This window comes from Orcinus orca, chromosome 4 (assembly GCF_937001465.1).
Source record: "Orcinus orca chromosome 4, mOrcOrc1.1, whole genome shotgun sequence".
Classification (NCBI taxonomy): domain Eukaryota; kingdom Metazoa; phylum Chordata; class Mammalia; order Artiodactyla; family Delphinidae; genus Orcinus; species Orcinus orca.
The window spans coordinates 124898737-124911298 of NC_064562.1; the positions used below are offsets into that span (position 1 = coordinate 124898737).

General features: G+C 40.8%; 1 protein-coding gene across 1 annotated transcript in view; it reads left to right on the forward strand.

The window, feature by feature from the left end:
• Positions 1–12562, forward strand: part of EGF (epidermal growth factor) — a 94293-nt gene that overhangs the window by 19524 nt on the left and 62207 nt on the right. The window contains exons 2-5 of the mRNA XM_004269572.3: positions 3141–3340; positions 5770–5951; positions 6366–6593; positions 8065–8267. Coding sequence (XP_004269620.1) covers positions 3141–3340; positions 5770–5951; positions 6366–6593; positions 8065–8267 — 813 coding nt within the window. The remainder of the gene's footprint in view (positions 1–3140; positions 3341–5769; positions 5952–6365; positions 6594–8064; positions 8268–12562) is intronic.

Sequence of the window (12562 nt, forward strand, 5' to 3'; positions counted from 1 at the left end):
GATCTACAATTTCCAAATTCACCAAGATATGAGAATCACCTTGATTGTCTGTTCAGAAAACAGATTCCTAGTCCTCAACCCGGCCTTACTGAAATGGAATTTCCAGGGAAGGGATCTGCAAACGATACACACACACGCACACACACACACACACGCACACACGCACACACGCGTGCGCGCGCACAGAGCACCCTGTGTGATTTTTTTTTTTTTTTTTTTTGCGGTACGCGGGCCTCTCACTGCTGTGGCCTCTCCTGTTGCGGAGCACAGGCTCCGGACGCGCAGGCTCAGCGGCCATGGCTCACGGGCCCAGCCGCTCCGCGGCATGTGGGATCTTCCCGGACCGGGGCAGGAACCCGTGTCCCCTGCATCGGCAGGCGGACTCTCAACCACTGCGCCACCAGGGAAGCCCTGTGTGATTGTTTTGAACAAACAGTTTTGGGAAACACTGAACTAGGTAATGTCTAGGGTCTTCTAGTTCTGAGAGCTATGATAAAACATTGGATGCTAGGATTCACCCGTGGATGAGAAAAATCTGAAGATAAAATTTATTCATTATTCATACTTAGTATTTTCATAAATATTTGTTTTTTGAAAAGCTATTGAAGTTAATGCTATGGTCTGTGTTTTATGGATCTAAGTGTTTTTCAGATTTATTTTTTCTCTTTGATTCATTGACTGTAATAGCTGGACTGTCTAGCCCGTGGTGTTGTATTAAGGATAAATGAGACCAGGATGTGAAAGTTTGTTATTATTATTGTTGTTGTTAGTAAAATAACCACCATAGGATAGATTCTGCTTTTATGAATTTGATAGATCTTCTAGGGTCTATGTCTTCATTCATATTGGTAAAAAGCCCAGACAAATTAAAAAATACAATTATTTCTTCATTAATTTATTGATTTAGGAAAAAATTTAGAGTACTTACTATGTGCAAAGCATTATGCTGTGTTCTGTCTAAAATGTTTAGTGCTTTTCATTTCTCCTTTTTTTACCCGAAATCCTATTTAGTAGTACTTTGGAATGAATCAGATGTTTTATTGATCTCATCAATGTATCAATGCATTAGAAAATTAATAGCATGTATTGACACATCTATTCAGTTTACACAGGATGCATGATACACATTTCAAAGAGAGGACTCCTGGCAACAAATCCACAGGCCCGCAGCAATCTGTGGCCCACAGATTAGTAGCTATTAGTGTCTATTTAGGGTGTCTTTTCCTATGCCTTCCTTTTCTCCGTGATACATTGCTATAAGAGAAATGAGTTATAGCGACATTCCAGTCCACGGGTTCAAACCTGAACAATGGTACAACCCTACGTAGGGAGACCTCGGTTGTGGGAATAAGTAATGGCAAATCATATCTGTGTAGTGCTTCCCAAATAATGAAATAGTTTCATATCTATAATTTCATTTTCTTTCCCCAGTAGTCCTCTGATATGGGCTGGGGAGGTCTTGTGAGATGTCCAGAGAAACTAGTGAGCCAGGGCTGGAAACCAGGCCTCCTGGCTCTCAGTTTAATGCCCTTTCCATTTCTCCTGTGATACCTCTGATTCTACAGCTAGAATGGCAATGGAGAACGGGCTGTCCTACACGTCTCTGCCAGGGGTCTTGTGCTGTGAAAAAGATATGGGAAGGGTGATTTGAGCCAATTCTTTTAGACATTTATGAAGGCATCTGTTTCAAAACTCTCACGATCTTACACTTCTCCCTTCTCTTGTATCTCTATTCCAATATATTTTCTAAAGTGGAGCTAATGTTTCTGACTCTAGAACATAATCCCCAAGTAAGAGGATGTTAATTCATCATCATTTGAAATCCTTAGAACAGTAAACACATTTATTATGTCATATTAAGTTATTAAGGTTTAATATTAGAACGGAGTCAGCCCAGCAGGGCAGTGAGAATGTGTTAGAATTCTTCTGCAATTCCCCACTCATCCCAGTGGTTAACTGGGATAGTTATCTAAAGGCAGAATGGCAGAAGCCTCTTCATCCTCAGTCTGGAAAGACCAAGGAAACTAACCCTTGCTAACCGTGGCTGCAGAGTATGACACGGTGCCCTGACATCGTCTTGGAGAATTGTAGGCAAGCTCCATGTGGACGGCCAATAATTTCTGCTGAGATTTCCAAAGAGAGGGATCAGGTTCCCAAGCAGGTGTTGAGTACTTGGGAGTCTGAGTGGGTAGATGGTCATCACCTGGAACAGGACGGGACCCCAGGCATAGGGTTAGGATACAGGGCAAGGCCTTGTAGGAATCAAGAGATCCACTGAGGTCCACTACTCAGATTTGGCAAATAAAAGTTTAGGGCACTCAGTTACTTGAATTTTGAATTTCAGGTAAACTGAATAATTTTTTAGGGTAAAGGATGTCCCATGCAATATACATGCAATTCAAATTTAACTGGGAGCTGTAAATTTTATGTGGCAATGCTAACAGGGACAAAATATTTCAGAGCTTTCGTGGACAGCATTTCAATTTTTCCTGATTCCGCTCAAGACCTCTAGGTTTCACCATGTTCTTCTTTGTCAGTAACCTGGATGCTCTGTTCATAAGGTAAGACTAGAGGAGGGAGATCCATTTCCAAAACAGTAATATCTGAAATTTTATTTCCAATTTACGTAATGAGATTTGACATTCATACAGACCCTCTTTACAATAGAATACAGTAGGTAGTTTCTTTTTGAACATAAAAACATTATTAAGCTAGAAAGTGTCTTTCTCTTCAAATATTTCTTTTTTCATAATTTGTCAATGTTCACTTCTTACAATCAATTTGTGGAGAAAATGATTTACAAAATTAATTGTGAACATCTACAGGAAGTCTTTATTATCTAAACAATGGTATTTATTTAAAATATAAAAGCAGGACTTAAAAAATTAACTGTGGGAACTCCTCTGGCCGTCCAGTGGTTAAGACTCCAAACTTCCAAAGCAGGGGGCACGGGTTCGATACCTGGTTGGGGAAAATAAGATCCTACATGCCGTGCCATGCAGTGCAACCAAAAAAATTTAAAAACAAAACAAAACAAAAACCTAATTCTGCTTGTGCTATTTGTCATGGGGAAGTATTTTGTCTTAATCAGATAAAATATCATTGAAAATATACTGTTTGGTGTCTTTCTTCCCATGCAGGTCCTGCACCCTTCTTAATTTTCTCACATGGAAACAGGATCTTTAGGATTGACTTAGAAGGAACTAATCATGAGCAATTGGTGGCAGATGCTGGCATATCCATGATCATGGATTTTCATTACAATGAAGAAAGAATCTATTGGGTCGATCTAGAAAGACAACTTTTGCAAAGAGTTTTTCTGAATGGGACAAGCCAAGAGGTAAAGTACCATTTCCCATGGCATTTGAGGGATTTTTGAACAGGCTGTCAAATATGATATAGCAAATTCATAACATATAGATAAATAAAAATTACATTACATTGCACATACGTGTCTGGCATATGTAGGTATTTATTTAATCTGCATTTGTGGTATCATGTTACTGAACAAGCCCATACACGTGGCATTGATATTTGGAAGTCCCCAACAGGAGAAAGTGAGGATGTCAATGTAATTTTGAAAAGATGTAAGTTTATTAAGCCAGATCACCATTTTATGGTTAAAACAGATTATTTACATGATTATTTTCTACTCCAGGGGTTCTCAGCTGGTGGCAATTTTGCCCCTCAGGGGACATTTGGCAATGTCAAGAAATATTTTTGATTGTCACAACTGGACAGGGGAGAAGAGAAGATGTGCTAGAGGCCAGGGATGCTGCTAATCTTCCTACAATATGTAGGACAGTCCCTCACAACAAAGAATTACCAGGCCCCCAATGTCAGTCGTGCTGAGGTTGAGAAACCCTGTCTCATCTGTTTAAAATCTCTGTCATGGTTTTTTGTTTTTTTTTTTTAAATTAATTTTATTTTTTATTTATTTATTTATTTTTGGCTGCATTGCGTCTTCCTTGCTGCGTGCGTGCTTTCTCTAGTTGCAGTGAGCGGGGGCTACTCTTCGTTGCGGTGCATGGGCTTCTCATTGCGGTGGCTTCTCTTGTTGCGGAGCACAGGCTCTAGGCACGCGGGCTTCCGTAGTTGTGGCGCGTGGGCTCAGTTGTTGTAGCTCGCGGGCTCTAGAGCGCAGTCTCAGTAGTTGTGGCGCACGGGCTTCGTTGCTCCGTGGCATGTGGGAACTTCCCAGACCAGGGCTTGAACCCTTGTCCTCTGCATTGGCAGGCGGATTCTTAACCACTGCGCCACCAGGGAAGCCCTGTCATGGGTTTTTGCACCTAATATTTAGGAAGAAAATCTTTCTTCTTTTTATCCTCAAGGTGTTCACAGTCTGGAAAAAAATAATAAAGCAGGTGATAGATATAAAATATTTTGCTTCAATCACATACAAAAGATCTTTTATCTTTCTTCTTAATTAGTAGAACCCTTAAATGAGTCCCAGCAGGAATGGTCTCTCCTGGGAGATGGATTACAGAGAGCGGGTGGCCAGAGAAACCTTAAGCATTTATTCCCAACACAAAGTGCCCGCTGTTTGTTTTTTGGGTTTTTTTTTAAACACAACTTTCTCCCTCCAATTATTCTTAAAGCCTTCAATTAGGCACTAATCTGTTTTATCACATCTCTAATGCTTACTAATCTCACTTTTAACAAAGATGGCTACTCATTACTCTCCAGCCATCTGTAGACTAGTTTCAAAATCTTGAGTTTAAGAATTTGGAGGGTTTCCTGTCAGAGAACAGGAAAAAAACATTAAATAGTTGTGGAATTTGTGGCAAGTCATTAGGAAAGGATTGGCCTGAAGCCTAAAATCCACTAGTATTAGTCCCTGCTTTGGGTTAAAACATTGTTTAAAAAGGACAACCATTAAAAGGCAAACAATTTACCAGGGTGAACTAATATATTAGCAATTAATTAAATGGATTGGCTAGATTACTTTGTATGGGATGTAGATATAGCACAGACTCCTGAGACTGATTTCTGCCCAACTCTGTGTTTGCTGATTTCACATCGGTAGTTGAAAATCAGTGATTGTGGGAATATTTCCACCACATGGAAGTCTGCCATGGTACGAATCAGGACTTCCTCCAATCTCTCACCCTCCGCGTACCTAGAGGACTGGTTTACCTGCACATGCTGGAACTAGGAGATAACTGAGGTTTGGTTAAGTTGTTTTTATCACGAGAGAGCATAAAGAAAAGCCCTGCTATTCAGATCCTGGGGACAGAGCCTGAAGGCACTGAGGACTTTTAGAAAGGGAGGGACCTGGAAGGTCCCTTTATAAAGGGAGGAAGAGGGACCAGAAGAAATGAATCTACTTCATGTCCCTATGCACAAACTCCAAGGGAATCTTGCCAGACTTTAGCAAAGCTTGGAATTGGGTTCAGGTGAGAACCTGGAAAATTCCGTTAGCAAATGGAATTGAATAAACTAACCTTAAGGTAGCATGGAAATTCCACTGTTACTATAGTTGAAATAATTAATACTTTATGGCTGATTGCCTAATGTCAATAAATATAGAATAAACTTTCATCTCAAAGCTGTGATATAAATACTATGCCCAGAAATATTCACATGGGAGGATGAATATTGCTGCATCTGAATAATGGCACGGTATCTATGACTAGTTTATCATTTAAATTTTGGGAATGCACAAAAATGACAAGAACTTAAAAGAATAAACTTTGATACATAACAATAAAAACAATTTTGTTGTGAATGGGGAAATATTAATAACAATTTTAAAATTTGATTTTACAGAAAATATGCGAGATAGAGAAAAATGTTTCAGGAATGGCAATAAATTGGATCAGTGAAGAACTTATTTGGTCAAATCAACAGGAAGGAATCATCACAGTAACAGATATGAAAGGAAACAATTCCCGTGTTCTCTTAAGCGCCTTAAAATATCCTGCAAATATAGCAGTTGATCCAGTAGAAAGGTAAATGCTGCTGGTTTGGGACATTGAAATATATTTCAAAATCTGAAATTCATGGAATCATAACATTTTGACTTAAAGAGACCTCCTGATTGAGACCAAGACTCTCTTTTACAATGCACAAACACCATTTTCAATAGGGCGTTTGCCTGGGTTTGAACTGAGGCAGGCTTGCTCTACCAGTAGCACTCTTGACTACCATGGTTTCCTGCTAGAGAAGCGTAATTCTCCTTCTAACTTGAAATCACACGGAATTGCCATAACAGGGCAATAAATATTTGTTGAATTGAATTTTCATTCAAAATAGTCAAACTCGTCCTGTGCAGACATCCGGGGATTACTGAAAAACTGAGAGAAGTAAGCCATTTCAGTGACCTTACATTCAATTATGTGTCTATGTGATGTGCTTGCCCTCAGGTTTATGTTTTGGTCTTCAGAGGTGGCGGGCAGCCTTCACAGAGCGGATCTCGGTGGTGTGGAAGTGAAGCTTCTGTTAGAGACATCAGAGAAAATAACAGCTGTGTCCTTGGATGTGCTTGAGAAACGGCTCTTTTGGATTCAGTACCACAGAGAAAGAAGCAATTCTCGTATTTGTTCCTGTGATTACGATGGAGGTGCCGTCCATTTTAGCCAACATCACACACAGTAAGTTTTGCTTTTGGTATAAAATAACACAATTGCCATTTGAAGTTTGTGTGATCAATGAATGTTACTTTTGTCAGCTAAACTGGTGTAGTGGTTTAGTACAGATTTTGGAGTCCAAAACCTTGAGCTCAAGTCCCAGATTTACTGTTTATTAGGTGAGTGACTTGGGCAGGTTACACAACTTCTCTCATCCTGTTTCCTTTAATGTGGGTGTCGGAGTAGGGAGGGAACAAAAAGTGCCCACTGAACTGAAATGGTATTTTGAGACTGAACAACAAGGCAGGTGGCCCCATATAAGCAATGGATCAATATATTATAGGGTAACTTTCTCAGAGGGTGGGATTGGGTGGACAGTGATCCAGAGCATTTGTAGCTGCACTGCACACTCCCAAGGGGCCACTGAGACAATTTTACAGTTAACTTAGGGTATGGGGATATGTGCTTGGAAACAGGAAGTGCATTCCTCAGTCAAGATTTATTCCTAGGTCTTGTGGGTGCTGGAAATATGGCAGTGAAGGTCTTCATCATTTTATGTGGACTAAGAGAGCATAGAGGCCAGCCAATCCTAATGATTATTAATCAATATCTATTATTTACAAAGCCCTTGACAACGGAGAAGTTATCTACTGCACAGTACAGTCCTGGGTAGGGTCAGCGGAAGGATAGGAGGAATTGTACGGGCCCAAGATGGCATCAGTTATGCTGAGAGCCATACAGTGGGGATAATAATAGGACCTATTTCTTGGGATTATTGTGAAGATTAAGTAAAGAAATAAAAATAATTAACAGAGTATTTGGCATATAATAAATTTTCACATGCTGGTTATAGGTATTCATTTTGGAATTACCATGTCATATGTTTTGTGAAGCATCTGTCTTTCATTTGACTTGCTATCTTGCCAGCAACTGACTCTAGCTTGCGGCAAGAGGCAGCAATTAGTTGTGCAAAACGGATACAACCTGAAGTCCACTCTTTTGTTTTTTTGCGGTACACGGGCCTCTCACTGTCGTGGCCGCTCCCATTGCGGAGCACAGGCTCCAGACGTGCAGGCTCAGCGGCCATGGCTCATGGGCCCAGCCCCTCTGCAGCATGTGGGATCTTCCCGGACCGGGGCACGAACCCGTGTCCCCTGCATCGGCAGGCAGACTCAACCACTGCGCCACCAGGGAAGCCCTGAAGTCCACTCTTATCCTGTTCCTGCTTTCTTCCCTATTTTATTTTCACCACACTTATGTGCTGAGAGGCAAAAGAATGAGAATGGATCTGGACCTAAAAATCGTATCCTATTAATTCAGATTATGGCTACATAAAGAAAAATTTAAACTTAATATCTGTTTCTAACCCTAAATGAGAAACAATTGAAAACGTAGGTGATTAAAATTCAGACAATAAATTGAAATGAAGTGAAACTTTAATAAGCCCAGAAGATATGTTCTGCCACTCTTTATGTGTTTTTCCTGTTGTTTTTAGGCACAATATTTTTGCGATGTCCCGTTTTGGTGATCGTATTTTCTATTCAACATGGAAAAAGAAGACAATTTGGATAGCTAACAAGTACACTGGGAAGAATATGGTTAAAATTAACCTCAGTCCATCATTTGTACCACCTGGTGGAATTAAAGTAGTGCATCCACTCGTACAGCCCAAGGCAGAGGGTGATCCTTGGGCACCTGGTGAGTCATCTTTGACCTCAAACAGAGTCTGGCATAGTCCCCAACTGCCTACTTGCTCAAGATAGATACTTAGGAGTCATCCTTGATTTCTCCCACTGCCTCACCCTCAATTTCCAATGTACCGCCAAATCCTTTCCATTCTACCTCCTAAATACATCTCAAATGTCCACTCCCCCCCCGCCCCCCCCCCCCCAGCTGCCACCACCATAGTCCAAACAGCCAGCATATCTTGTCTGGCCTATTGTAGCAGCTGCTTAATTAATCTTTCTGTTTTGTCTTCTTGCCTTTACATAGTAAATCTGATCTGTTAACCCCCACTGCTTAAAATCTTTCAAAAGCTTTCCTTTGCATTTAGATCGAAATTTAACATTTAGCCAGGCCTACCAATATTTGACCAATTTGATCCAGCATCTTTTCCCCCTCCCCTCACTGGACTCTAACACAAGTCTTCCTGGAGTTCTTCAGACATGCCAAGCTCCTTCATACCTTCGGGATTTTGCAGTCACTCTTCTCTCTGCCTAGACTTCTCTCCAGTTCTGAGCTTAACTGTCATGTCCTCAGGTAGGCCTTCTCTGGTCCTCCGAGCAAAGTAGGCCCCTTCACCTCCTATCTTTCTCTCGATAGATATTCACTGAACTCATCAAACGTGGAATTACGTACCACTTTGCTTTCTTTTTGATTTTCTCTCCCACTTGATTATAAATGCCATGCATGCAGGGACCATATCTGACAGATGGATGGATGGACAGATTGATGTAAACCACCCTATATTCAGTGGTTATTTATTTATTTATAAAGAATTAGTAAAATAAATGGATTAATTGAATCTAGTCATAGTTCCAAATTTCTACATTCAAATGCAGTCTTCTCTGAATTCTGTTGAAGGACGAAGGGAACGAAAAGTGCCCATTGAACTGAGGAAGCATCTTAAAACCAAAAAATGAGGCAGGCAGCTCCGTATAATCAGTGGATTGATTTATTGTAGAGTAACTTACAGGGTGGGATTGGAATTGGGCAGACAACAATCTGGAAGCATTCACAGCTGTACTCTGCACTGCCGAGGGGCCACTGGGACAATTTTATAGTTAACCTGGGGTATGGGGGTGCGTGCTTGGAAACAATGTTTATGAATGGGTCACTAGACTCATGGGTGCCAGGAATATGTCAGGGAAGGTTTTCATCATTGTTTGGGGACTAAAAGAGTATAGAGGCTACCTGGTCCTTATGATTATTACCTACAAAGCCCTTGATGACAGAGAAGTGATTCACTGCACAGCACAGTCCTGGGTAGGGTCAGCAGAAGGACAGGAGAAACTGTAAGGGCCCAAGATGACGTCAGTTATGCTAACAGGCATACAAATTCCTTCACATATAATCTTTTTTTTTAGGTAGACTGTCTTGATATGGCTTATATACCACATAAATTATGTTACACTAACATCTGCCTTTATGTAAAAATTTTATTTCAAGAGGGCTTTAAAATATATTTAATTTCATCTGCAACTAGCCTTGTGAGTTTCCAAAATAAAGATGGAATTGTTTGTTTTCTCTCCTTTCTACCTGTCGGATGCCACTAGGATTTGGTAATAATGTGGGACATGGTAGGGACTATAAGTCCCTCCCACAATTAGCGTATAGATGGGTTTGTACCTGCCCTCGACTTAGCTCCTGAAGAGAGCTGAAGGGACTGAACAGAGAACAGGCGTGAGACTGTCAAAGGGAGGTTAGAAGCTAGGGGGAATTGACATTGTTATTTCTTATATCCTCAGGCTGGTAACTAATAGTACAAATGCTTTTAATCTATTTCTTTAAAAAACTTAGATAGAAACTATAATTTCACTTGTGTAATGACTATACTTTCAATGCAAGAGATGAGAAACTGCAAGGACAAATTCCTAGAGATGAAGCATTTGTTGAGGCAAGTTATTTTTTTTAACTCACTTATTTGAATTTAAAAAGCAAGAGTTGTGGTAAACAATTCAGCTGTGGCTTGAGCACAGCATTAAAGAACAACAACCAAGTAGCAAGACTATAGAATAGATGGTGACCATATTCCACACATAAAGGCAGTGCATCTGATATACTGCCAGTTACCTTACATGGGAAATTTCGACTCAAGGTCAGATACAACTTATTGTCCAAGTGGTGATGACTCACAATAAAATTAGAACCAACAACTATAATACTATGAATAAATAATTATTGGTCTCATTCACAGTAGTTAGAGATATCATCATCACTATCTCTTACATTTATATGTAACCTCATAATTTCCAAAGTATTTTCTCGGGCATTATCATATTGGTTTGTCACAGCAACATTGTGAGACAGAAAGGTCCTCAATTATTGTACTCATTTCATAATTGAAAAATATGAAGCCTAGAGAAATAGAGTGACTTTTCCAGGATTACACACCTTGTAAATGATGGATTCTGGAAAAAATTCCTGTCTGTCAGTTTAGTGTTCTTTCTACCATAAACAGGTAAGCTCTTCAGAGTCCTTCACTATTACTTGGCCTCTTTGATGGGGAGTTCAAATAGGATATTGAAAGCATGAATTTCAGGAGAAAATCTACAATGATGCACTATAGAACAATGTGGCAAATAATAGAATTTGATTGGAAAGACGGTGCCAGCGGCAGAGCTACAGGCAAACCTGGAATCTAGAAGGCAGTTGGCACTGGAGATACTGGCTTTAGTTATTGATCAAAGGATGGGCTTCATATGAGGTCCAAGTGCAAAGGACTTTCGATTTCAAGAGCACTGTTACTTTGGCTATCATCAAATAGGTTTAAATTGTTTTAGTGCCATGTACAGCAGAAATTCTTCACCTGAGATTTAGGGTTGTGAAGCCCTTGATTGTATACGTTAGATGAAGATATGCAATTGTCCGTCTAGGGAGATGGTACCTAACTTCCATCAGGTTCTCAAAGTACCTGATAGCCTTCACATTTAAAGATGTACTTCTGGGCTTCCCTGGTGGCGCAGTGGTTGAGAGTCTGCCTGCCGGTGCAGGGGACGCGGGTTCGTGCCCCAGTCCGGGAAGATCCCACATGCCGCGGAGTGGCTGGGCCTGTGAGCCATGGCCGCTGAGCCTGTGCGTCTGGAGCCTGTGCTCCGCGATGGGAGAGGCCACAGCGGTGAGAGGCCTGCGTATCGCAAAAAAAAAAAAAAAAAAAGATGTACTTTTCTGGAGGCTGGTTAATTCCTGCTGAAGAATAGGCTTACAACTGTAGCTCTTCTGGCAAAGTGAACAGTAGTAGTACCTTGGTTTGCAAGGCATTTAGTAGAGAGACTACTTCAGTGAGGAAATAGCTGAGAAAAATCATGTAACTTGGTTGATATTATTTTTGTTATAAAAAATATATATTTATACAAATAATAGGACCAACAAACTTACCTCATGAAAAATGCCTAAACTATCATTTATCAAAATGTTCTCCAAACACTAGTTCTGTAAGGGTTATTTGGAAGGAAGAAACATTTTAGGGTCAGATGATTCAGACAGACTGGGTTAAATAAAGTTAAGCAAGTTGATTTTTTTCTCAAGTGATTTCTCAGAACCACTCGGACGGTTCTGTGCACTGTTAATCTCTAAGGGCCGTATAACCTGTGGCATTTTTCTATTTTATTTCCTATGGTGTAGCCTGTTTGACTCCTGAATATATTATTTGTAGTCCAGACCTCTTTCTTGAGATATAGACAAATGAAGGGGGGGCGGTAACCTGAGGCACAGTGAGAGCTAAGCTGCAGAAAAAAGTGATTTCAAACATTGGGGATTTATTCATAATATACAAAAGGGAGCAGCCCTGATGAAGACCAAGGGCAAGGGTGGGGCTTACAAAGGCAAAGCCACAGAGCTCCACCAGGAAGAGTAATGTGTCAGTTTAAACAAGTGCATGTTTGTCCACGGCTTGTCCATTGGGATTGGCTGGTTATAGAGGAGTTCGATGCAGATTGATGAGCCCAAGTCGAGGTAGTAGGGCCACAGTTTCAGCATCAGGCTGGTTTTCTGATGATTCTGACCTATTTCCTGAGAGTAGTCACTCTGGTGCCTTCTCTTGCAGTCTGCTTCCTCCAGGATCAGGGTCCTGCTGGGGCCACGTCGGATGTACACATTCAGGCTCAGCACAAGTTTCCTTCTCAAGGCCCACATGTTCACCTGCCTTCTGAGCATTTCTACTTGGATTTCTTGCAAGTGCTTCAGGAGCAAAGGAAATAACTGACCCACTCACTTTCCCCTCCCTTCTCCCCAGCTTCTCTCCCTCCAGTGTCCCTACTTTGGTGAGTAGCATT